The sequence below is a fragment of the Lampetra planeri genome, chromosome 42 (genome assembly GCF_965212315.1).
Source record: "Lampetra planeri chromosome 42, kcLamPlan1.2.h2, whole genome shotgun sequence".
Taxonomy (NCBI): domain Eukaryota; kingdom Metazoa; phylum Chordata; class Hyperoartia; order Petromyzontiformes; family Petromyzontidae; genus Lampetra; species Lampetra planeri.
In genome coordinates, this window is record NC_136148.1 from 9,438,341 (window position 1) to 9,464,830 (window position 26,490).

The 26,490-nt window shown below is 51.2% G+C and overlaps 1 protein-coding gene and 1 long non-coding RNA gene across 7 annotated transcripts; one reads left to right on the plus strand and one right to left on the minus strand.

Annotated features, from left to right (window-relative positions):
• Nucleotides 1-31: 31 nt before the first annotated feature.
• On the plus strand, nt 32-16,355 carry ZFAND1 (zinc finger AN1-type containing 1). 6 transcript variants are annotated; one of them, XM_078613891.1, is made up of 8 exons: nt 32-173; nt 9,357-9,412; nt 9,529-9,568; nt 10,548-10,675; nt 11,483-11,574; nt 12,434-12,633; nt 13,198-13,374; nt 14,135-16,355. In XM_078613891.1, the coding sequence occupies exons 1-8, from the start codon at nt 99-101 to the stop codon at nt 14,315-14,317; spliced, it is 951 nt and encodes a 316-aa protein (XP_078470017.1). In that variant the 5' UTR covers nt 32-98; the 3' UTR covers nt 14,318-16,355. The 6 variants fall into 6 exon arrangements, with proteins under 6 accessions (XP_078470017.1, XP_078470018.1, XP_078470022.1 ...); XM_078613892.1 differs by having other exon boundaries at nt 42-153; nt 9,357-9,399; XM_078613896.1 differs by having other exon boundaries at nt 50-153; nt 9,357-9,399; nt 12,434-12,555.
• On the minus strand, nt 1,568-14,775 carry LOC144732388 (uncharacterized). The gene is made up of 5 exons (XR_013588195.1): nt 8,336-14,775; nt 7,534-7,602; nt 6,072-6,201; nt 3,235-3,364; nt 1,568-2,233 (listed from the first exon to the last, which is right to left on the minus strand). It is a non-coding gene; the product is annotated as an uncharacterized LOC144732388 (long non-coding RNA).
• Nucleotides 16,356-26,490: the final 10,135 nt, after the last annotated feature.

Here is a 26,490-nt window from a genome sequence, read left to right on the forward strand (position 1 = left end):
GACGTCTCGCAAGGTTCCGTGACGTCATCGTTCCGACACGTACCTTGACTCGCGGTCACGTGATCGAACCCCGCCCGTCGCGTGACGTCATTCGCAAGATGGCCGAATTAGACGTGGGACGTCACTGCGCGGTTGAGCACTGCGGGCAGCTCGGTAGGGCTCGGCATACTCGGGTGAGGCGGGCTCCTTTGCCCGCGTTGTTGCGATGGACTCCGTTACTGAACAAACATTTGTGCTAACGGTGCGGAAACGGCTTCGTTGTTTCATAATGTCCAATAATTTGTCATCCGGCAGCCATGTTGGTAAGGGGTACCACCTGTGGTACGGTGACGTCATCGCCGCGTCCCCATGTAAGATGGCGGCCGTGCTGCCTCGCCCAAGCCTCGGCCAGCGACACCTAGTTCGGAATGTGTCGTGTACATTCATCCTGGAGGAGGAATCCGATGAGCTATGAAGCTCTTTTCTACAGACGTCCAGTTGGGGTGGGTCAGCAAGTTACAGCAAATTTAAAAAGCGAAAGGAGTGAAAATATAGGGGAAAGATAAGCAATTCACGAAAAATATATATCATTTCCAAATTCAATCTTGATTTGTTGTTTTTATGTCTCTGTGTGTGTCTCTCTGCGTGTGTCTCTGTGTCTCACCTCTATGTCTCTCTCTCTGTGTATGTCTCTCTCTCTGCGTATGTCTCTCTCGGTCTGTCTCTGTGTTTCGCTCTCTCTCTCTGTATCTCTCTGCGTGTGTCTCTGTGTGTTTGTCTATCTCTGTGTATGTCTCTCTCCGAGCTTGAATTTACATACAGTTCTCACCTGATGACGGTTGCTGGTGTTGCAATCGAAACGTCGTGATCTATTTTATTTTTACGTGACTTTACCGAAAGAACCAACGAGTCATTTCCAAATTGCATCAGTTCAGTAGATAAATTGCAGCCGATTTGCTTTCACACCAAATGCTGGCGTGGGGCAGGGCAGGTTGGAGGCTACAGGAGACGTCAACTCCCTCCTCGCCTGGCACGCGGCAGCGGCAGCAGCAGGAGGAGCCCCACGTGGGTTCCAGCTCGACCCTGACGCTGCTGCTGCTGCCGCGTGTTTGGAGTTGGCGTGTCTCTCTCCGTGGTCGCGTGGGTTTCTCTCCGGGTCCTCCAGTTTTTCCCTCCACATTTAGAATCAACATCACGCGTTTAGAGGATTTGGCTGCGATCAATGTCCACACGATGAGCCACTTCGTTGAGCTATCATCTGTGGCCAGGTAGCGTCTTAGAAAGAGCTACGTAGCTCAGTGGACCTGGTAAAATAACAATAGCTTTCATTGAGTTTGCCCATTCGCGCCGGAGAGGAAGACGCACCTGAAACACGTGCCCAGGTGAAAATAACGTTAGGGGCCGTCCATAAATGACGTCACGCACCTAGGGGGGGAGGGGGGGGGGTCAGACATTTGTGACGGGGGAGGGGGGGGGTTTGAGAAATGTGACGTCACATCAAAATGCGCAACTTTAAATAAATAACTTTAAATAAATATAGACAACACGTTCTACTTAAATTGTATTATTTCCCTTCTACGTGACTTTACCGAAAGAACCAAAAATATGTTCTACTTAATTAAATAGACTTTTTAATAAATGTTTTCCCCTACAACATCAGAGTGCAACGGCACATGAAATACACTACAATGACAATAGTTTAAAGCGATTTGAAGCATGTTTTATTTGGGGGGGGGGCAGAGCTTTGTGACGTCATATTTGAGTGGGGGTCTGACTTTTTGTGACGCCGTGTGACGAAGGGGGGGGGTCAAAAATCGTCCAAAATCGCGTGACGTCATTTATGTGGACGGTCCCTTATAGGAATATAAGTAGCAGGATGTCGCGTGCGGCATCTGGGGTGCTTCAGGGAGGTTGCCCCTCCATGTGTCCGAGTCCCACACCTGTCAACCCCTTGTCACTGCTGCCTACCTTATTCCAGAACAATTCAGACCGTATTGATCACCCCTTGCCCCTTATAAATCTCAACGTTCATCCTGCAAAATCCCATCACAAGGGAGAAGCACAAACAAATAGACATTTTTTGCACATATTGAACTGGCTGTATGCCGTATGGACCTGCAAACTGAGTTTCCCTGGACTAGAATGCAGGGTGAAGCGTCTGGGTGGACAGGGATGGGGTTGAGCCTCCGACACACCTCGGTGGTGATCCTGGCAGCCACGGTCCCCTGAATCCGTTACATTCCTGTCACAGATACTGAAGAAAACGTTGACAACATTACTTTCCATAATTACCGGATGAATATGTCTAGAACCGCGTCTGACTGTAATTTGCATAGATAGATTTTGTTTTCAGAAATGTTTTGTCTTTTTTACAATACCTTATTGGTTTCACTGTTATGCCAATCATGCAATTGCTGTAATTTTCTGAGTTTTCTCAAAGATATCTAAAATAAGCAGGCCATGTCTCTTTCATCGATCAGTCTTCTCTAAGATCATACTTGATCACTTTTCTCCTGCTTTATATTTTCAGGTCAAGCATGTATTGCACAATTTTTAGTTTTTCAAGTGTTTATGAATTTATCCCCACTGGAGCCTCACCCATTTACTGGGCTGAAGAAGAAAAAGCATTTTAATCTGTAAACTTGTACCAAGGCTCCGCAATAACAAATTCGAGAATCCCCCCCCCGTCACGCATGCACCTGCTGTATCGCCTCTGCATTGAACCACCAGCCACAGGCTGTGTGTTGATGTGCTGTTAGTTTTACGACGTAAACACGATGCTTCTGAAAAAGAGCTAAATAGCTTAGTAGGCCTTACCTGGTAAAATAAGAAATAATGTTTAATCACGTAGTTTAACATGTCAGTGCTTTACAGACTACTAGCAGAAGTACCCGGCGTTGCCCGGGTGAAAAATATGTTTCTTAATAACCTTACATGTATACACAGATTTCATTGTTATGTAATGTTTGAAAGTTTTCAGAAGATTTTAAATGTATTTTCCCCCCGGGCAACGCTGGGTATATCGAGTTTATACCACAAAGTCGTCGCTTGACACGGGTGGGGTGTCGCGGCCTAGTACCGTGCAGAGCCTCCGGCCTCGCCTAGATTGCCCACCCGGCTGAGGCTGTGTACTGGGGCCGTTACCCCCCCCCCCCCGCGCTACAATAATTTTATTATCTACCGACCCTATAATAGTAATTGCACACATTGGGGTGGGGGGGGAGTGAAGAGGACGTGAAACTTTGATGAATTTACCTCAGAGGCGCGTGTTAATGCATGCGCATATTTTTAACGGGAATTAAAAATGGCGTCCACCCCGCAGCGAATGCGTCGCTACCCGTTGCCAGGAGCAACCGCCGTGGTCCGCGCCGGTCGTCCAATGAAACTGCGTATGGTCCGGCGACACACAGACAGACAGACAGACACACACACAGACAGACAGACAGATTTGCGATTTTATATATATAGACTAGCAGAAGTACCCGGCGTTGCCCGGGTGAAAAATATATTTCTTAATAACCTTACATATATACACAGACTAGCAGAAGTACCCGGCGTTGCCCGGGTAAAAAAATATTTCTTAATAACCTTACATATATACACAGATGAAATAAATAAATAAAGTTGAATAACACTAAATCGATCATTAAACCACTTTAAAGGTGACGGATAAAAAAACTGTCATGCCTATTCCCATCGCGGGGCACGGGACGTGCCTCCCGGCAAATCCCTCGCAAGCGAGCGTACACAGACGGACAGACAATTTTTGAGTACGACGTTTCGCTGGTAATTGCATCCAGCATCAGCGAAACGTCGTACTCTGAAATGGTAATTGTTGTGGTTTCACGCTTCAACACACCGGTGGGCTAAAGCAGTGAACTATTAGTCTTTTATCAACGTGACACTTTTTTACTGATTGGCCGTGTCGGGTGGTGGAGGGTTACAACACATTAATAAATAAGGCGATCTAAACCCAATAACGTTGTTTATGAATAATGGTCGCGAAAGCCTACGTGTTACAAATTGACTCACTTTACTTAATAACCAGGCTACAGTCTACATTATAGACTGCCAGTACACCCACCCAGCTTAATAACCAGGCTACAGTCTACATTATAGACTGCCAGTACGCTCACCCAGCTTAATGACTATTTGTACAGTCAACATTTAAAGAATCGATTCTTGGCGCGTCGGGTTTAAAAGTAATTACACAGTTGTTTTTTCATTGGTATGTAATGTTTGAAAGTTTTCAGAAGATTTTAAATGTATTTTCCCCCCGGGCAACGCTGGGTATATCCGCCCCCCCCCTCTGTCTATTTAAGGCCACCACACAGAGACAATCACCCCTCTCTGTTACCTGTGTTGCTCTCGCTATGTATCTTGGTGATATCTGTCTGCTAATATGTCTGTCTATAGTTTTCTGGTTAGATTTTATGTCGCTATTTCATTATACCTGATGATGATTGCTTGTGTTGCAATCGAAACGTCGTATTCTATTATTTAATTTATTATTTTATCTTTAGACGTGACTTAACCGAAAGAAACAAATAATAATTCCTGCAGTCACGAAAGTTCTAAAATTAAGATTGAACCACTTCTACGGGGAAGTTTTAAGCTTATCTTTTTTCTCTCTCTCTGGCGACTTGTTTTCTCTGCCTGTGTCCTCTCTTTAGATTGTTCACACTTAAATTCTAACTTAGCAATCTTTGAAATACGTAATCAACCAGGCTATGCGTTAATTGTGTGTTGACCGACCCTCTGTGTTGTATTACATTACATTTCGATATTTTACTAGGTTATTTAATTTTAGTGTGTCCTTCTCCTGATTTTCAGGCTTGCTTGCCGTGCCATCGCATTCGCAGCACCACGTCTGTTGACCACTCATTGATATGCTAATTTTTTCTCTAACCCTCCTCCCTCTCTCTGCCTCCGCCCCCCCCTCTGTCTATTTAAGGCCACCACACAGAGACAATCACCCCTCTCTGTTACCTGTGTTGCTCTCGCTATGTATCTTGGTGATATCTGTCTGCTAATATGTCTGTCTATAGTTTTCTGGTTAGATTTTATGTCGCTATTTCATTATACCTGATGATGATTGCTTGTGTTGCAATCGAAACGTCGTATTCTATTATTTAATTTATTATTTTATCTTTAGACGTGACTTAACCGAAAGAAACAAATAATAATTCCTGCAGTCACGAAAGTTCTAAAATTAAGATTGAACCACTTCTACGGGGAAGTTTTAAGCTTATCTTTTTTCTCTCTCTCTGGCGACTTGTTTTCTCTGCCTGTGTCCTCTCTTTAGATTGTTCACACTTAAATTCTAACTTAGCAATCTTTGAAATACGTAATCAACCAGGCTATGCGTTAATTGTGTGTTGACCGACCCTCTGTGTTGTATTACATTACATTTCGATATTTTACTAGGTTATTTAATTTTAGTGTGTCCTTCTCCTGATTTTCAGGCTTGCTTGCCGTGCCATCGCATTCGCAGCACCACGTCTGTTGACCACTCATTGATATGCTAATTTTTTCTCTAACCCTCCTCCCTCTCTCTGCCTCCGCCCCCCCCTCTGTCTATTTAAGGCCACCACACAGAGACAATCACCCCTCTCTGTTACCTGTGTTGCTCTCGCTATGTATCTTGGTGATATCTGTCTGCTAATATGTCTGTCTATAGTTTTCTGGTTAGATTTTATGTCGCTATTTCATTATACCTGATGATGATTGCTTGTGTTGCAATCGAAACGTCGTATTCTATTATTTAATTTATTATTTTATCTTTAGACGTGACTTAACCGAAAGAAACAAATAATAATTCCTGCAGTCACGAAAGTTCTAAAATTAAGATTTATACCACAAAGTCGTCACTTGACACGGGTGGGGTGTCGAGGTCTAGTACCGTGCAGAGCCTCCGGCCTCGCCTAGATTGCCCAACCGGCTGAGGCTGGGTACTGGGGACGTTACCCCCCCCCCCCCGCGCTACAATAATACTGTCTAATCGCTATAATTTTATTATCTACCGACCCTATAATAGTAATTGCACACATTGGGGTGGGAGTGAAGAGGACGTGAAACTTTGATGAATTTACCTCAGAGTCGCGTGTTAATGCATGCGTATATTTTTAACGGGAATTAAAAATGGCGTCCACCCCGCAGCGAATGCGTCGCTACCCGTTGCCAGGAGCAACCGCCGTGGTCCGCGCCGGTCGTCCAATGAAACTGCGTATGGTCCGGCGACACACAGACAGACAGACACACAGACAGACAGACAGATTTGCGATTTTATATATATAGACTAGCAGAAGTACCCGGCGTTGCCCGGGTGAAAAATATATTTCTTAATAACCTTACATATATACACAGACTAGCAGAAGTACCCGGCGTTGCCCGGGTGAAAAAATATTTCTTAATAACCTTACATATATACACAGATGAAATAAATAAATAAAGTTGAATAACACTAAATCGATCATTAAACCACTTTAAAGGTGACGGATAAAAAAACTGTCATGCCTATTCCCATCGCGGGGCACGGGACGTGCCTCCCGGCAAATCCCTCGCAAGCGAGCGTACACAGACGGACAGACAATTTTTGAGTACGACGTTTCGCTGGTAATTATGTAGTGGTGATACGCGCTGGGGTAGCGATCGGGTGCTAGCGCGTAGTGATTGGCTGTGTGTGTGGTGACGCGCGCTGACGGTGAAGGATCAGGGGTCAGCGCGGGGTCGTGGGTTATGTGGTGCTGATTGGCTGTGTGCCGGTGACGCGCTGGAGAGGGAGTGATCGGGTGGCAGCGCGGCGTGATTGGTTGGGGAGTGGAAACACGCGCTGGGGGAAAACGGATCGTAGAGATAGCGCGTCGTGATTGGTTCACTAAGGAGCGATGCTCACGTCGAGGTCCGCATCCGCTCCATCTCCCGTGTGGAGGGACTATATAAGGTGATGCACACAGGCGTAAGGGGAGAGTGTAACCAGCGAAGACTGAAGACGGAGAGGAAGAGATAGGGCCCTGCGGTACCCAGTCCCGCTGTCCTGTGGGGACCGGGACTCTGTGTAACCCAGAGGCGGAGTGTAGGGTGAGCATGCAGTGTGAGCATGCAGTGTGTGTAGCCAGAGGCATAGGGTCTACACGAGGCGAGTGATGTGTGTGTAGCCAGAGGCATAGGGTCTACACGAGACGAGTGATGAGTGTGTAGCCAGAGGCACAGAGTCTACACGAGCTAAGTGAAGAGTGTAGCCAGAGGCATAGGGTCTACACGAGGCGAGTGATGTGTGTGTAGCCAGAGGCATAGGGTCTACACGAGACGAGTGATGAGTGTGTAGCCAGAGGCACAGAGTCTACACGAGCTAAGTGAAGAGTGTAGCCAGAGGCGTAGAGTCTACACAAGCTAAGTGAAGAGTGTAGCCAGAGGCAGAGAGTCTACACGAGCTAAGTGAAGAGTGTAGCCAGAGGCAGAGAGTCTACACGAGCTAAGTGAAGTGTGCAGTCAGAAGAATAGAGACCACACGTTGTATCGTGACAAGTCAAGATTTAATAAAAAGTGTGTTACCCGTCAAGGAGTTTCCTGCCGTCATTTCCAATACTTCAATTGCATCCAGCATCAGCGAAACGTCATACTCTGAAATGGTAATTGTTGTGGTTTCACGCTTCAACACACCGGTGGGCTAAAGCAGTGAACTATTAGTCTTTTATCAACGTGACACTTTTTTACTGATTGGCCGTGTCGGGTGGTGGAGGGTTACAACACATTAATAAATAAGGCGATCTAAACCCAATAACGTTGTTTATGAATAATGGTCGTGAAAGCCTACGTGTTACAAATTGACTCACTTTACTTAATAACCAGGCTACAGTCTACATTATAGACTGCCAGTACACCCACCCAGCTTAATAATCAGGCTACAGTCTACATTATAGACTGCCAGTACGCTCACCCAACTTAATGACTATTTGTACAGTCAACATTTAAAGAATCGATTCTTGGCGCGTCGGGTTTAAAAGTAATTACACAGTTGTTTTTTCATTGGTATGTAATGTTTGAAAGTTTTCAGAAGATTTTAAATGTATTTTCCCCCCGGGCAACGCTGGGTATATCGAGTTTATACCACAAAGTCGTCACTTGACACGGGTGGGGTGTCGAGGCCTAGTACCGTGCAGAGCCTCCGGCCTCGCCTAGATTGCCCACTCGGCTGAGGCTGGGTACTGGGGCCGTTACCCCCCCCCCCCCCCCGCGCTACAATAATACTGTCTAATCGCTATAATTTTATTATCTACCGACCCTATAATAGTAATTGCACACATTGGGGTGGGGGGGGGGGAGTGAAGAGGACGTGAAACTTTGATGAATTTACCTCAGAGTTGCGTGTTAATGCGTGCGCATATTTTTAACGGGAATTAAAAATGGCGTCCACCCCGCAGCGAATGCGTCGCTACCCGTTGCCAGGAGCAACCGCCGTGGTCCGCGCCGGTCGTCCAATGAAACTGCGTATGGTCCGGCGACACACAGACAGACAGACAGACACACACACAGACAGACAGACAGATTTGCGATTTTATATATATAGATGGGCTGCTACCCCTGCCCCCCCCCCCAGCCACGATCTCCTCGGCCGCTGTGCAGTAATATGTACGGCCTATAGTGTGGTGGGGTGTCGAGGCCTAGTACCGTGCAGAGCCTCCGGCCTCACCTAAATTACCCACCCGGCTGAGGCTGGGTACTGGGGCCGTTACCCCCCCCCCCCCCCGCGCTACAATAATACTGTCTAATCGCTATAATTTTATTATCTACCGACCCTATAATAGTAATTGCACACATTGGGGTGGGGGGGGAGTGAAGAGGACGTGAAACTTTGATGAATTTACCTCAGAGTCGTGTGTTAATGCGTGCGCATATTTTTTACGGGAATTAAAAATGGCGTCCACCCCGCAGCGAATGCGTCGCTACCCGTTGCCAGGAGTAACCGCCGTGGTCCGCGCCGGTCGTCCAATGAAACTGCGTATGGTCCGGCGACACACAGACAGACAGACAGACACACACACAGACAGACAGACAGATTTGCGATTTTATATATATAGATTATTTATTACATCTTGATATCTACATTCATGTGAACCAGTGTGCTGCTATGAAGTATCCTGTTATGATGCTTAATTGTGAACTTTAGTTTGCAGCAATCTAGATCCTTTTACTGTTTTTTATTATGATGTTTAATTCTGTTTTATCTGTTGCACTTCAGAGCCTGTTGTTACAACGCATTTCTTTGCCACGTCTCCCGAGAAAATGACTCCAGGACTCAACGGGCTCTTATCTGGTCTTTAAGAAAGCAATTGCATTGAAAGTAAAATTCACTCCGCCGAGAATTTATGTTGCAGACTTCCTCCCGTTCGTCTGCAATGGCTGTGCCAAGGTGTTCTGGTGAGTCTCATTGGTGAGAATATATATATTATATATATAATATATCGTTTTTGCACGGTGCTAGCTGCGGAACCTTGCTGCTCACCTTTGTCACACTTGTGACCCCCCCCCCCCCCCGTGTTTCCACAGTTTGGAGCACAGAGGCAAGGACGACCACGCATGCACAGAGGTGAGGCCTCGGCAGCAGAGTTGCCCAACGCCGAGGAGCCTTACCTACTACACAAAACGTTCGCCAATACACACATCACTCTACAACGCATTCACAAGCACTCTACACCCACCACCACATTGGCTCACATTTCCACAAAATTCCTGCTAGGAAAATCTGACACCGCAAGCGCATTTCCACTCGCACATCGGAGCCATGCCGATGCCGTGCCTAGCTGGGCTGTCGCGGGTCAGGAGGTCCAGGTTGTTCACCGTGGAACCCAGAGCCGTGACACCACACAATGTACACGTCATTCTCCCCGCTCCTATCCCCTGCCGGCCTCTGAGGCAGATTGAGATGTCTCGTGAGGCCACCATGGCACGGTTTAGTTCCGGCTCAGTACGGCAAAATAACTTGCGGAAATGCCACCGGTGTACCCCAAAGGCATCTCGCTAACTCGGCTCGGTTGTCCCAATGGAGAAGGGTTATGTGACACGAAGAGGGCTGGGCACCTGGGCTCAGAACCAAGCCAACACCGAAACCACTCGCGACCTCTACTGGCTCAACGCGTAAGTGAAAGTGATGTCACATAGTTCAAACTAAAACAAAAAAAATTATTTTACCAGGTAAGGCCAACTGAGCTATTTAACTCTTTTTCAGAAGCGACCTGTCCACAAATAATAGGTCAACGAAGTGGCTTTTAAAGCAGCCAAACAAATACTCTGAATGCACGTTGTTTCTAAATGTGGAGGGAAAAACCAAAGGACCCGGAGAAAAATCCACCTGACCACAGGGAGAGAGACACGCAAACTCCAAATATACAGGCGTCAGGGTTGGGATCGAGAATACACGACCTGTATTCCAAGAGAGGTAGTTAACATCTCGCTACTCTGGCGATAATGTTAAAAAACACACGGCCATTATGAGCCCCCAAGCCACTTGGTCACCCCTCAAGTAAAGAGAGTTTCAGAGTAACGCCGAGTCGGCGCGTCGCCCACAGGCAACTCCCGGGAGAGCGGCGCCCGCCTGGGGGGCCCCCACGAGCTACGCGTGCCACGTGCCGGCCTGCCCGGCGCGGGAGCTGCTGCCCGTGCTGTGTCCGCACTGCAGCCTGCAGGTGTGCCTCAGGTGCGTGCCGTCGATACCCGTCTTCCCGTGCCACCCTCCCCCACCCCACTGCGTCGATTCACTCCTCCCCATTTCTCTCTGCACTTCGCCCAGTTCCCCCGCCGCTCCCTGTCTCTACATGCTTCCCGGCCGCTCCCAGCGCCTTCCCGTGTGTCCCAGCAGCACCGCGCGGCTCCCGGGCAGCTCCGCCCCTCTCCCCGTTGTCTTCCATCTCACGTCAGTCGGCAGGAGAGAGCGTTAAACGTGTACACTATCGGAAGACCTTTCTTGAAGCAAGAGCAGCAGGGCAAAAGAAGCGACCTTTCCTAGGCTTAGGAAAACACGAGGAGCGATTTGACAACGCAAAGAATCGAGAGCTTTGTGTGTACATGTGCATGTACGCCGTGCTTGGGTGTGTATGGGTGGCCAGCAAAACGCCCGGCATGGTGCTGACCACCCACCCCTTCGTGTGCCGTTCCCGCCTTCGTAGGTGTTCACTTACAGCACTTGCCCCAACAGTCTCTTAAGGCTATACGGCGGATCCTTTTCTTTGTATGTTTGTATTCATGCACATGCAAAAAGAGCACTTGCAAAGTGGTAAGCGCACCGTACTTTAAACCTGAGTTCGATTCCTGGCCAACAGTCAAAATGATCTTAACCAGTCTCCCTAGGTCAGCCTGGCCTTAAAAGCGTACCTAGCATAGTGCGGACATGAAACATCGACACCACGGAGACGAGCGCGGTTGTGCGCCGTGCTGACCTGAATAGGCGCTCACTCTCAACAAGGGTACGCACGGCGGATGCTCGTGTCTCCGTGTGCGGGCACAGGCACCGGCACCAAGTGGACCACGCGTGCGTGAACCTCCAGGAGGCGGCGCCGCGCATGCAGCGCACGCAGGAGCTGGTGCGGGGCATCACTGGTACCACACGCACACACGCACCCTCACACACGCACCCTCACACGCACGCACCCTCACACACGCACCCTCACACACGCACCCTCACACGCGCACGCTCACACACGCACGCTCACACAACCCAGGATGGATCATAGGCAGGCCAGCCTAAATGTTTCTAACCGGCGAAGATGTTCCATTAGGGGGGTCCACGTTTCGCAAGCGTAGAGAAGGGAGGGTTTGACTGTGGCCGAGAAGACCTGAAGCTTCGTGCGGAGCGACAGACCAGGTAGCTTCCACACAGCGTTACGCAACCGATGAAAATATAATGCCGCACGACTAATACGGAGCGAGACCTCTGCTGTTAAACTGGAGCCAGTCATGAGCACACTGCCCAGGTATGGGAAACTCTCCACTCTCTCCACAACTGTCCCATCACCGATTAGGAGTTGTAGGGGTGGAGTCATTGTGACGTCACCAGGGCGCTTGTGCCAGGCTTGGTGCACTTTGAAGCCATGTGAAGTGTCGAAGGCCTACTGTTGGCTGGAGGTCACTTGACAGACCCAGGTGCGATGGGTTGACTGACTGAGATGACTGGCAGATCCACCACCTGTGCCTCCTACTGCCTACTGTGCCAACGTTTTATTTGCCTGAAGTTCCACTCATTGTTGTGAGCGTCGCTTCTCTGCCATACGTTGTTGTTGGAGGGCAACTGCCTACCAACTGCCCAGTAGCGTCCTTCACGAGCCTCCTCACGTACGACATGACCCCATTTCCTCTCGAGGCCATGCTAGGTAGGAGATGGGCTGCACTCCCACACGTCACGTGTTCTCTCTGCTGCCGTGAGCGGTGGTCACCACGCGTCTCTCCCTCCCCTGTGTAGAGGGGAGGCGTGGGGCTGCAGCCGCCGTGGGGAGGCGCGGGGCCCGGAGTGCGGCCGTGACGGCGCGCGTGCAGCTCATGAAGACCAAGCAGCAGGCAGTGGGGGAGCAGGGGATCCCTCAGGCACGACCACGCAATGCCACGCGTCACAACACGACACAACACGATGTCACAACGTGGCCTGGCCCAACACGACAAAAGGTGGCCACAGCAGGACTCCCAACGCATCCCATCTCAACGCGACGCATCGCAACGATGCAACGTGGTCATGCCACCGTGACACGACACAGCACAACGCAACACATCGCAACAAAGCGACACAACAACACAATGTGGCAACATTGCACGAAACTACAAGACACAACGAGACACGCATTGTTGCACGGCACGACACCATGGCTGGACGCGATACTGCGGGACCAGACAACACACAAAGCGCCGTCTCCACCACACAGTGCACACTCAACGACAGTGCGCATCACCGGGCCACACTGGACCCCAACGGCGTGCAGTGCCTCGCCACACCACGCCACACCACGCCGCACCACGCCACACCACGCCGCACTGTACCTCAACACAACATCCCAAGCTTAACCATTCTGCACTCAAACCACCCACATCTCGTCGTAATTTATCTCCACCGCAGCACGCTTACCCATCCCGTGCCAATTTAACCACTCCACGCCTGGTCACACTCCACCGTGCCGCACGTATTGTAGCCACCACGCTGCGCTCACGTCTGTGCGTGCGGCTGTGCGGTTGCAGGAGGAGCGGCTGTACCTGCGTGTGCGGTTGCCGCGCACTGCGAGGGTCTCTGAGGGGCAGCAGCAGGAGGAGGAGCGTGCCGTGTTCGTGTCTCGCGCGTGGTCGGTGGGACGCGTCGTCGACTGGGTCGCCAGCGCCACGCGCCTTCCCAACAACAACCACGTCGCCAGTGCCAAGGTGGTCGCGCACACGCATCTCGCACTTACACGCTTCTACAGGCGGTACACACGCATCACTCACACGCACTGTTTACACGTACGCAGTTTACACACGCACACGGTTTACACACAGGCACTGCACTAAATCACGTGTGTGACCGCACGCTACATTTTACCGTGTTGTGAGCAGACATGGCGGCGCACGGTTGAGATTGTAGGTGCATCTTAGGATCACGCGGGAATCGTCAAGCGCTGAAAAACTCACAAATCTGCAAGGCTGCAGGGCTCTGGCCAGGAGATGGCAGCACAGCAAACGTGTTCATGAACCTGTTTGTGAGGACATTTGAGTGTCGACTCACGTGTGGCAGATTTTCTTTGTGTACTGCGACATGTAAAATACTTATTTAAAAAAAAATACTTTGGTCAAACATCTCAATGCCGAATCTTCCTGAATAACGGCCATGGGACTCAGTGTTGCGTTCTTGTGTAAATAACAGACATCGCTCGCGCACCACCACCATCACCACCACCGCAGCATCAGCAGCAGTACCTCCATCCACTACTAAGCGTGAGCGACGTCGCCATGGTGCTTGTGCCAGATTGATTTCTAAATTAAGGGATTCTCACACCATGGGGGTTGTTTAGCCAAATACTTCACCACACTGGTCAGTGTGGGTTTGTGAAGGGGGGCGGGGGACATCACAACCTCCGATGTTGAGCCGTGGCCGGGACTGGAACGTCACGTCACCGTGACGCCACCCGCGCCGCTCTCGCTGCAGAAGCTGCGTCTGTGCGACGTGGCGACGCTGCGCGCCTGGCCCATGGACGCCCTCGTGGACTCGCTGCTGTCGGCCCCTGGGAGCGAGGGAGAGGGGCTCGGGGATGGCGGCGGCGTTCTGCTCGAGTACCTGGACCCTGGCTGCGATGTCGCACCGGACGCTTCGCCACCATCGGCGACATAACGGCAGCGGTCAGCTCGGCCAGTGACCTTCAAGCCCTCGCCTATGGGGGGCGGCAGTCAGCGATGTTGCACGTGTGACCCGTCATCCGCGTGCGTGCGTGCGCATGCGCGCCACACACGTCCATTGCACTCTGGGTACGCGGCCTTGTCCATTAACAGCCCACCACTCGCTCTCAACCGTGAGTGACAACCGTCAGTGCCACCAGTGTTCTGTGGAATGATAAGACCCTGCCATAGAAAAGTGGAATTTCCAATACAAACTAAGGCCCACTAATGGAGAGAAGCATCACCCAGCACTTGTTTGAGTGAGAAGCCTTTTTGACGATGGTCGTTATTTGACTTTACGACCACTTGACCCCACTCGTAATGTCCAGAAGTGTGTTTTGTTTGCCGTCTTGTCTCAAATGTGAAGAACAGCCATTGCTCGTACTATTGCCTTGATTTGTTTTTGTTTTATGAGGCAGTGCCAATGAAGGGAGCTGATAACGCAGTTTCTGTTCGATGCAAGACGTTTTTACGACAACTGTGACGGGAGTTTGGTGGGACTAACTCACCACATCCGCACTCGGCCCTAAGCCTCGCAGAACTCCGTGAACAGTCACACACAAGTCACCGGGTACAATTCGCATATATGCAGATATATCGCACCAAACACAAAGTGCTGTTTGCCACACCAAGCGCATTTGGCAACCTCCCTAGAAGAGCCTCAGCAAATCTCTCATGACCACCGCCCAGCAGCCGTGATGTCAGGGCCAAACCCGATTGGTTTGCAATAACATTTGTGGATTGTGGGGGTTTGGGTAGGAGAGATGATGGTCGATGGATGCCGAAAGAGAGGATGCCCCCAAAGAGAAGGACCGCAGCAAAAGCGGAGCGATGGGATCCGTTCGTATGCAGGAACGGGATGGCTCGTGGTGTCGCAGGACCATGAAGAATGGCAACAAGCTTGGGGGCGGGGGGAGGAGACCTTCATCCAGGAGCGGATCGAGCACGGTGGTTGCGCACTGCGCCCGACTGTGCGAGCGACTCTCCGCGGCGACATCGCGCCACCTGCTGCTCCCTCGCGCCACCTGCTGCGGGAGAGAGAGGCTGCGGCGCCCAGGGCGGGCGGGCGGGCGGGCGGCACTGCCCCCTCCCGGCTCGCTGCGGTATCGTTATTCGCGGTGATTGTCAAATTTGATCATTTAACGATGATCGCCACAATGAGTTCCCCTTACCTTCTGAATTGTATTTCGCACGTTTAAGCTTGTACGAATACAGATTAATTAAAGTTCTTCGACTGTAGTTTACTCAACATAAGCCTGCCCCAAGTCTTAATGCAAGCAGATGCATGGTCTACAATGCGTATGTCTGTGCTGGCAGTTAAGCGAATATTCAATAATTCCGTGACCTATCAAAATTATGAGATCATAAAAGGGATGGACAAATACATTACAGAAAAAGGAATGGCCATTGACTCTTTACTGTAATGGGAAAACGGAATGCTTGAATATGTTTGAGCATATTCTTAGGTTTTTTCGGTAAAGTCAAGTAGGTGAAACATGCAGCAAATCTGGCTGTGACGGTCCCACCTGATGACGGAGACTTGTGTTGCCTCCGAAACGTCGTGATTTTTATTTTATTTTACTTTCATTAATTTTAATGTTTTACCTACGTGACTTTACCGAAAAAACCTAAGAATATGAATCCTTGCAGTCACGAAAGCTTCAAATCTAGAATGTTTGAACATCATAACACTGCTGTATTGTTGCCAGAAAGGGTAAAGCCTATTCTTGTCATCATTTTGATACTGTCAAAAAGGTCCCATCTTGATCTATAAAGACCTTAGTCTGCGTCTCAAAAACTCCCAGGGTACTTCCCAACAAGGTAGAAAGCTGACAATTTCGTACATAGGTAGCTTTTTGGACACAATAAAAATCTGAGACCGAGAGACACATGGCTGGTATGGTGTTATTTAGAAACTGTTCTAAATATTAGATTGCGGGTTTTTTCGTTTGATGGAGCATTAAACCGCTAATAAAAATAAAGCGAGAACCATTGTTCTATCTTTAATTGTTTTGATATATTTTGGATTTGAACGAAAACATATACATTTTATGATGGTCAAACCTGAAAAATGGTCAAAGATAGGAGCTTCCCCTCAACAGAGTATGAAGTATTTTTTTGTTCTTTCTAATAAAAAAGAACGGAATATTTAAATTGAGCAGTTTCCTATAGGTACGTCTTTAAATAAAAGAAGTTGAAACAAGTAGAAAAATTGCAGGAAAATACATTTTTGGAGTAGTTAGTGTTTGATCGTAGATAAAAAATGTTTTTACAAATCATAGGTTACTTATTATATTTATTGAAAACTTTTGCCTGGCAAAAACAGGCTTTATGAACTAGTTGAATAATATGGGCATTTCGTTATTCATTCCAGTCTGGGACATTCCTTTTTCTATCATTGGTTGGGAGCCTATCCCCACCATGTAATTGCCACGAAACATTTATCAAATGATCTAATTTTAGGAGGAAGATGGCTATGTATTACTTTCATTATTGAGTTTCTCATTTCATAAATATGTATTGCCAGGAAAAAATATATTTCAGAAAAATTAAATGGACGGCGATCATGAATATCCCTCTCCAGCCCGCATTGAGCGGCGGGGAAACGTGCGAACAAATCAAGTCCCATGGCGCGGTGAGGCCGACGTCCAGCTTGGCTCTCGTATGCACGAGGTGATATTACCGTTAAAGATCTTCAGCAGGCTGCACATGTAGCCACTTAACCCGCTGCTCCTGCATTGTGCCTCGCGGTTCTGTTGGGACGCAGAAGGTGCCGGACCGCGATGCGCCACAAACTCCCAACGGATCCAATTGAACCTGTTTTAGAGAACGCCTGACTCAACATCTGAAATGTAAAACAACGAGGCTTTTATTTGTTCATCTAAACTAAACTTTTTATTTTACCAGATAAAGCTCACTAAGCTATGTAGCATTTTTTTTTCAGAAGCGACCTGGCCACAAATGATAGCTGAATGATTTTTTTAATAGCCAAATAGTCAAAACGAATGTTTATTGGCACTCGTGCACCGCCCGTGCTTCTGCTGTTGTTATTGCACTTCGGCTACGCCCATCCAATAACCTTGACAAACAGTTCGCCTTTAGAGGCTTGACTCCTTTGCCTGATGACGACCTCTTGTGTTGCGATCGAAACGTCGTGATTTGTTTTATATTATTTTATTTCTATCTACGTGACTTTACCGAAAGAACCAAAGAGTATGGATCAGAGGTCGCAAACGGGTTTTGATTCCTTACCCGTGCCCGGCCGCACCAGGGTCGCAAACGGGTACCCGATATCCGGCCGGGTATCGGGTACGGGTAGCCGGGTACCCGATTGCGACCTCTGGTATGGATCCCTGCAGTCACGGAAGCTTCAAATCAAGATTGAATGTTTATAAGTTTGGAGGGAAACCCGAAGGACCCGGAAAAAAAATCCACGCGACCACAGGGAGAGAGACACGCAAACTCCAAATATAGAGGCAACAGGCTCGGGATCGAACCCACGACATCCTGTATACCAGGTGAAGGAGGTAACCCCTCGCCGCCGTGGCGCCCGTGTGTTCACAATACAAACGTCGAGCTTATTGTTTCTGTTTCATATTTGGCCCTTTACTCAAGGACGCTGAAGTCAGGGGACGTTCAGAAGCAGCTCCTCCAGCCGGAGCAGGGCTCGGCTTCGTGACGTCATTCATTAATAACCCACCGTCTCTCGTATTCACGCGCATTGCGGCTCTTGAAATATAGATTATTATTTTTACCGAACTAGTAGTGGTAGTCACGGGCTCGTCACCAACACTGAGCCTCACCCCGTGTGGTGGTGGTAGTTGTGTAGTGGTAGCTGTTACTCGTGGTTCCAGTAGAAGTTGTTGTACCAGCAGTGGTCGTCACGGTCGAGCGGTACCAGGTGGTCGTGCTGGTAGGACCCACACTTTCCCACCACATGGGACGTGTCGATTGACTGTGTACCCATGTGTACAGCTGGGTGGATACAGTAGGAAGTTGTGCCGATTGCCTCAAATTACCGCGCAGACTGGCGGTCCAGCGGTCGCCAGCATCGCTGTGCTTGCCTAAATACATCCCGAGCGTGTGGGGCGGGTATTTGAGAGCATCTGAAGACAAGCAGGGCATTCGTACTGAGGCGTGAGTGCCGAGGGTGTGACCGGTGTTCATCGGTGGCCGTCGACACGCTCCTTACGACAGCTGCATTTCTTGAGCCCAGGTTTCTGGGATGAGAGTGTGGGTGCGTGGCCTGCTGCATTGCTGGACAGCTTCCACCACCAAGTGTGGGCGACGCGACGCCGGTACAAAGTGCCAGGGCAGGTGCGCTTTCAGGCCACGTTCGCAAAGGCTGTGGGATTGACCGGCTTAATGTGCACACACACGCGTGTGCGTGATAGGGACAGACGCATACAAAGACCCCCCGCCCCCCCTTACCGGCTCAACAGACTGTTAGCGAGCACCTCTGAAGGCCGGCTCGACACACGAGGGGGTGGGTGGCCAGCACCACGCCCGGCCACCTTTGTCTCTCCAGCGGCGATGTTTACGCACCGCACTAGGCACTCATTTTGAGGCCGAGTCGACCTAGGAGAGGCTCAGGACCGATTCGAATAACCGCCACTGGTGGTGGCCGTGAGCGGGATTCGAACTCGGGTCGCCGGGTTCGTAATGCAGCGTGTTAAACGCTGCGCATACACACACACACACGCACACACACACCACACACGCACGCACGCACACACGCAACAACAACAACAACCGCCATTCGCCACTAAGTGGCGGTGACGTCACCACGACGCTTGTGCCAGGCCATGTGCACCTTGAGGCCACGTGAAGTGTCGAACGCCCGCTGGCAGGAGGTCACGGGGCAGACCCAGGTGCCACGGGTCGACTGACCGAGATGACCGAGATGACTGGCTGATGCACCACCTGTGCCCCCTACTGTACCAACTTGCTGTGCTTTAGCCACCCGGCGCTCCGCTCGTTGTTGTGAGCGTTGCTCCTCCGCCCTCCGTTGTTGCTGGAGGGCGACTGCCTCCAACTGCCCAGTAGCGTCCTTTACGAGCCTCCTCCACTGAGGCCGATCTTGACACCGCTGGTACCAGTCATCAGCAAGTCCGCTCAACTCCACATCCTCCTGTACCACATCACTCCATCTCTTCTCTAGCCCGTGCCGCGCCCGTTTAGCCCCCTCGATCCGGCCGAACAAAAGCTGTTTAGGCATGCGGTGGCTGGGCATGCGGGCTACATGACCCAGCCAACGCAGCCTTGCCTGCCGGAGGAGCTCACTGATGGGACTTTGCCCAGATCTTTCAAGGACTTGTGAGCTCCTCACACAATCCAGCCTGGTTAAACCCAGGATGGATCGTAGGCAGGCCAGCCTAAATGTTTCCAACCGGCGAAGATGCTCCACTAGGGGGGTCCACGTTTCGCAAGCGTAGAGAAGGGAGGGAATGACCGTGGCCGAGAAGACCTGAAGCTTCGTGCGGAGCGACAGACCAGGTAGCTTCCACACAGCGTTACGCAACCGATGAAAAGATATTGCCGCTCGACTGATTCGGAGTGAGACCTCTGCTGATAAACTGGAGCCGGTCATAAGCACACTGCCCAGGTATGGGAAACTCTCCACTCTCTCCACAACTGCCCCATCACCAATTGGGAGTTGTGGGGGTGGAGTGTCCGATGGTACAAAATACCCAGGCAGGTGCTTAGTTTTGGTGGGGCTGATGGTAAGGCCCCACCTCTTAGTGGCATGCTCCAGTCTCAGCAGCAGCGTCTCCAACTCCTCTTCTGAATGAGCAGCTATTACCAAATCATCGGCATACATAACGTGGTTGACCAATAGGGAGCCATCCCTTGATCGCACCCGGGCGTCGATCAGCCTCCCATTATATCTGTACCAAATGGAAATTCCCCCGGTACAGCTATTGAAGGCTTCACGAACTACGCAGTCGAAATAGATGTTAAATAATGTGGGAGCCAGAGGACATCCCTGTCGCACCCCAAGGTGTACAGGGAAAGGCTCCGACTCCCGGCCACGTAGTTTTACCCGGGCCCGCTCACCATCATGAAGGTCCTTAATGATCGTGAGCAGAGGGTCAGGGACTCCGAAAGCACGAAGAACAACCCAGAGCCCAGTCCTACTGATGGTATCATAGGCCTTGACCAGGTCAATAAAGCAGAGATGTAGGTCTTTTTGGAATTCCCTACACCTCTGCTGTAGCAGACGGACAGAAAATATGGCATCTGTGCAGGACCGCCCTTTCCTGAAACCGCATTGGGGCTCCGCAAGCCTCTCCTCAGCGTGCCTAGCAAGGCGATGTTGAATAATCCTTGCCAGGACCTTTCCCGGCACACTGAGGAGTGAGATGCCCCTGTAGTTGTTACAGTCGGTACGGTCCCCCTTCTTAAAGAGGGGGACCACCAGGGCATCCTTCCAGTCCTGCGGAACCCGTCCAGTGGTCCAGACTGTTGTTATGATGTCATATAGGGCAGTCTGTGCACAAACGCCACCCTCCCTCAGCATTTCGCTTGGGAGATCATCTCTGCCCGGTGCCTTCCCTGGTTTCAGACTCCGGATCGCCCTCAGTACTTCCTCAACAGCTGGCACCTCAGCCAGCCACTCACAGGGGGTGACCTCTTCCAATATTTGAGGCACCGCAGCCTCAGCAGGGTTATCCCCACTTTGTGCCATGATGTTTTCCTGGCTGAGAGATTTTCCCTCCCCCAGGACCTCACAGAAATGCTCAGCAAATCTGCAAACCTGTTCCTGGGGGTCGGAGATTGGATCACCGTTTTTTCCTCTAATGATGGTAATAGGTGTGGCGCTGCAGGTTACTTTTTTGATGGAGTTAAATAGTGATTTGTGATTGCGGGCCACTGAGGCAGACTCCATCTCCTCAGCAACCCGCGACCACCACCCATCCTTACAGCGCCTCACGGCTCTCCGAACCTCCGAGCGAAGGCTGCGGTAAACCTCCTCATTCTCTGACGTGGGATGCTGTAGGCGATGAGAGTGGGCCTGTCGCTTTTTCTCAATTAACCTGAACACCTCCTCTGTCAGCCAGGGTTTCTGGGGAGGTCTGGACCGCGTACCCAAAGCAGCCATTGCAGCTGCATGAGTCACAGTCTTAAACCTCGCCCATTTACCCTCGACATCAGGTGGAGTGGGGGACAATGCCAACCCCAGCTGCAAGCGATGATGAAATTCTCGCTTGCAACTTTCATCAGCTAACTGAGACCAGGCCACTTTTGGTTTGAATGGGGTCCTGGGTGTACACCCACCACCGGAGTGGAAAAATGGCAGGCGCATCTTACAGATTACTAGTCGATGGTCAGAGGGCAGATCAGCTCCACGGTAGGTCCTGGTGTCAAGGACATGGGCTCGCATCCGCTGGTCCGTCACTATGTAGTCCAGCAGATGTTCTTGCCTGGACCCGGCATTTATCCATGATGTTGTGTGGATGCGCCGATGCCGGAAGAGCGTGTTGGTAATTACAAGCCCATGGGCTGCACAAAAATCTAGCAGCCTCCTACCGTTATTATTGAGCTGATCTGGCCCATGCCTTCCAATCACTCCAGACCAGGTGCCAGCATCATGACCAACTCGGGCATTGAAGTCACCCAAAAAGATGACTTTGTCCCGAGTGGCCACTTTAGCCAGCACCTGTGACAGGAGGTCATAGAAAGCGTCTGACTCATCGGCTTTGCCTGCATCCCTCCACGGATGTTCGTCTTCGGTGGGGGCATAAGTAACCACGACCACCACTCCTCGCCTCTGATTGATGGGAAGGCGAGCCCAAAGTATCCTGGGGCTTACAGCTTCCCACACCTCACCGCCACGCTCCCACGCCCCCTTCATTCTTTTGTTCAGAAGAAGAGCCACACCCTGTTGTTTGGCAGTCTCCTGCCCCGAGTAGAGGACTGTCCACCCCTCATGGTGGCAGGATCCAGAACCGGTCCACCGGACCTCCTGAATGCCACAAAGATCCAGGCGGTACCGGTCCAGCTCCCGACAGAGGAGTGGCAGCCTCTCCTCCGCAGTGAGCGTTCGAACATTCCACGTGGCCATCCGCAATGGTTTTTCGTTGTTTCTGGAGGAGCCCCGAGGGTGAAAATTCAATCTCCTGGCTCCGCCAAATGGGGTTTGGCCAGGAGACGTCATAAAAGCCTGACCCCCCGGGGCCTCCGGCACAAGCTTATTAGTTACAGGTTTATGTTTAATTCGTAGTTTAGTGGTGGTTAATTGAAGGTGGAGGGGTTACCAGCCCCTCGCACCCGTCCAGAGCCCCCGTTTAGCCACTGTGGTGGTCACAGACGCCATGAGGGGAGAGGCCAATGGGCATTGGCCCTCCCCCCACAGCACTGCCCACGACAGTGTTGCCCGTCCGGCACCGCGAGGAGGTAGGAGGTTGTTTTGCCGGACACACGCACACATGCACGCACACACACGGGCACGCACACAACAACCGCCATTCGCCACTAAGTGGCGGTGACGTCACCACGACGCTTGTGCCAGGCTAGGTGCACGTTGAGGCCACGTGAAGTGTCGAACGCCCGCTGGCAGGTCACGGGGCAGACCCAGGTGCCACGGGTCGACTGAGATGACCGAGATGATTGGCTGATGCACCACTTGTGCCCCCTACTGTACCAACTTGCTGTGCTTTTAGCCACCCGGCGCTCCGCTCGTTGTTGTGAGCGTCGCTCCTCCGCCCTCCGTTGTTGTTGGAGGGCGACTGCCTTCAACTGCCCAGTAGCGTCCTTCACGAGCCTCCTCCACAGAGGCCGATCTTGACACCACTGGTACCAGTCATTGGCAAGTCCACTCAGCGCCACGTCCTCCTGTACCACATCACTCCATCTCTTCTCTAGCCCGTGCCGCGCCCGTTTAGCCCCCTCGATCAGGCCGAACAAAAGCTGTGTAGGCATGCGGTGGCTGGGCATGCGGGCTGCATGACCCAGCCAACGCAGCCTTGCCTGCCGGAGGAGCTCACCGATGGGACTTTGCCCAGATCTTTCAAGGATTTGTGAGCTCCTCACACAATCCAGCCTGGTTAAACCCAGGATGGATCGTAGGCAAGCCAGCCTAAATGTTTCCAACCGGCGAAGATGCTCCATTAGGGGGGTCCACGTTTCGCAAGCGTAGAGAAGGGAGGGAATGACTGTGGACGAGAAGACATGAAGCTTCGTGCGGAGCGACAGACCAGGTAGCTTCCACACAGCGTTACGCAACCGATGAAAAGATATTACCGCTCGACTGATTCGGAGTAAGACCTCCTCTGTTAAACTGGGGCCGATCATAAGCACACTGCCCAGGTATGGGAAACTCTCCACTCTCTCCACTACTGCCCCATCGCCGATTGGGAGTTGTGGGGGTGGAGTGTCCGATGGTACAAAATACCCAGGCAGGTGCTTAGTTTTGGTGGGGCTGATGGTAAGGCCCCAACTCTTAGTGGCACACTCCAGTCTCAGCAGCAGCGTCTCCAACTCCTCCTCTGAATGAGCAGCTATTACCAAATCATCGGCATACATAACGTGGTTGACCAATAGGGAGCCATCCCTTGATCGCACCCGGGCATCGATCAGCCTCCCATTATATCTGTACCAAATGGAAATTCCCCCGGTACAGCTATTGAAGGCTTCACGAACTACGTGGTCAAAATAGATGTTAAATAATGTGGGAGCCAGAGGACATCCCTGTCGCACCCCAAGGTGTACAGGGAAAGGCTTTGACTCCCAGCCACGTAGTTTTACCCGGGCCCGCTCACCATCATGAAGGTCCTTAATGAGTGGCTGGCTGAGGTGCCATCTGTTGAGGAAGTACTTAAGGCGATCCGGAGTCTGAGACCAGGAAAGGCAACCGGGCAGAGATGATCTCCCAAGCGAAATGCTCAGAGAGGGTGGCGTTTGTGCACAGACTGCCCTATATGACATCATAACAACAGTCTGGACCACTGGACGGGTTCCACAGAATTGGAAGGATGTCCTGGTGGTCCCCCTCTTTAAGAAGGGGGACCGCACAGACTGTAACAACTACAGGGGCATCTCACTCCTCAGTGTGCCGGGAAAGGTCCTGGCAAGGATTATTCAGCATCGCCTTGCTAGGCACGCTGAGGAGAGGCTTGCGGAGCCCCAATGCGGTTTCAGGAAAGGGCGGTCCTGTACATATGCCATATTTTCTGTCCGTCTGCTACAGCAGAGGTGTAGGGAATTCCAAGACGCACACACACACATGCACACACACGCACGCACACACACGCACGCACGCACACACACACGCACACACACACGCACGCAAACGCACGCACACACACACGCACGCAAACGCACGCACACACACGCACACACACGCGCACACACACACACGCGCACACACACGCACGCACGCACGCACACACACGCACGCACACACACCCGCACGCACACACACACACTTGTGTACCCAAACACACGAGCGCCAGGAGCGGTGTGCGGACACGGGGGTTGTCTCAACAGCCGTGGCGAGCCGCTTGCAGATCAAATCACGAGTTTGCGTTTATAAATGTGTAAGTGATGCCACCAGGAGACAGCTTCAGAAATGTATTGAATAGCTCTCTGTCTTGTTCATGTTTTGATAAAAAAAAAATCGCAAGCGCATGTGACCAGTGGCTCTGAGTGCGACATTAAAATAAATACTCGCAGAACTTAAGTTGTCAAGTGGGGGAAATATATATAATTTTTATTTTGCCGTTTAAAACAAAATTTGTGAAGACAACACGTTTTAGACGGACGCTTCCAATGCTCACTCGGGCTGGGTGTGATCTTGCGGGGGACACCAATTAACATAATTGGACCTAACGCACGCGTTGGCGGAGAGGCGACTTCCACGGACATTTCACAGAAGAGTGGTCACGTCTCCAAGACGCTGCGCAGACGTGGCCATTGCTCCGTCAAGACGTCGGTGGAAGCCGCCGCTCCGTCCACGCACGGTACGAGACCCCCTGTCCAGTGGGCCGGGGGCCCGGGCTGGAAGTGCCCCCCCCACACCCCCCCCCCCCGAACCCGTTCTCGCCGGACTCCCCTTTCACAGACTGGGGGTGACTCGGCGTTGCTGTAGATTTGGGGGGGCACTGGTCAAGTCTGTGGATGAGGGTGGCTGGAACCACCACCACCACGACCCCACGGGACAAGCACCGAGCCTCGGGTGGCCTCTTCAGACGCCTCCCGACGAGAGCTGCGAGTTCCGACTCGCGTTGAGTTCTCTGCCGCTCCTGGCGCGCAGCAGAGAGACCGACGCCGCCCTTTCGTTTGACCCACGCGACCTCGCGAGTGCATTTGATGCAGCTCACTCTCGGCCGCTGCTTCTTCAACGTAACTCTTCTATTATGATTTAAATTTCCTCTCCCCGTCTCCCCCGTCTCCCTCACCCTGTCTCTATCTCTCCCCTGACGAGTTAATGCAACAACAAAGCAGATGCACGGGATCTGAATAAACACAAACAAATGTTTAGCTCGGCGCGTGGCATTCACACGTGGACGCACACACTAACGAACAGAAACAAGAAAAAAATAACAAAAACATAAAATAATAAACACTTCAACAATGTCCATTTGAAATGTCTACCCATTGGGTAGGGAATATGTGCATCACATATTATTATATACAGCGCCTTACAGCAATTATACACACACGCGTATAGCATAAGCCAATCAACCATAAGCACCGTAGAGTATAATATTCGAGTGAGGCACGGCGCGGGTGAGCAAGCACTTGCAGTGCAAATTACGTGGGTAGGGGGGGGTCTCTACCCAGAGATGCCACGGCCATGCCACGCCCCCCCCCCTACCCACCCCCGTCACAGGCTGCGGAGGGGAGCGGGTGGGTGGGTGGGTGGCTGCCGCCCGTGGCTCTCTGCTCGTCAGCGTTGTTGTGTCGTACGGGGCAGCCGTGCAAGTGACGGTCAGGCCGGCGGGGAGACACGAGGAGTGTGAGACACGGGGGGGGTGGGGGGCTGACGCTGCATCATTCGAAATTGGTTCCTTCAGCGTCTCTACGAGCTCCTGCTGTTGCTTTGCTGGAAAACGAGGCTCAGCTGTTTTCAGGCCAGCGCTGACATTTACAGGAAGATGTAAACCCAACAACAAGCAAGCTCCTCGC

Excerpts from the sequence above, each read along its gene's own strand:
- ZFAND1 (XM_078613891.1), top strand. The coding sequence starts at position 99 with ATGGCCGAATTAGACGTGGGACGTCACTGCGCGGTTGAGCACTGCGGG. Across the intron at positions 11,575-12,433 it reads GCTGGTGCGGGGCATCACTG|AGGGGAGGCGTGGGGCTGCA; the intron begins GTACCACACGCA and ends TCCCCTGTGTAG. Across the intron at positions 12,634-13,197 it reads CTGGCCCAACACGACAAAAG|GAGGAGCGGCTGTACCTGCG; the intron begins GTGGCCACAGCA and ends GTGCGGTTGCAG.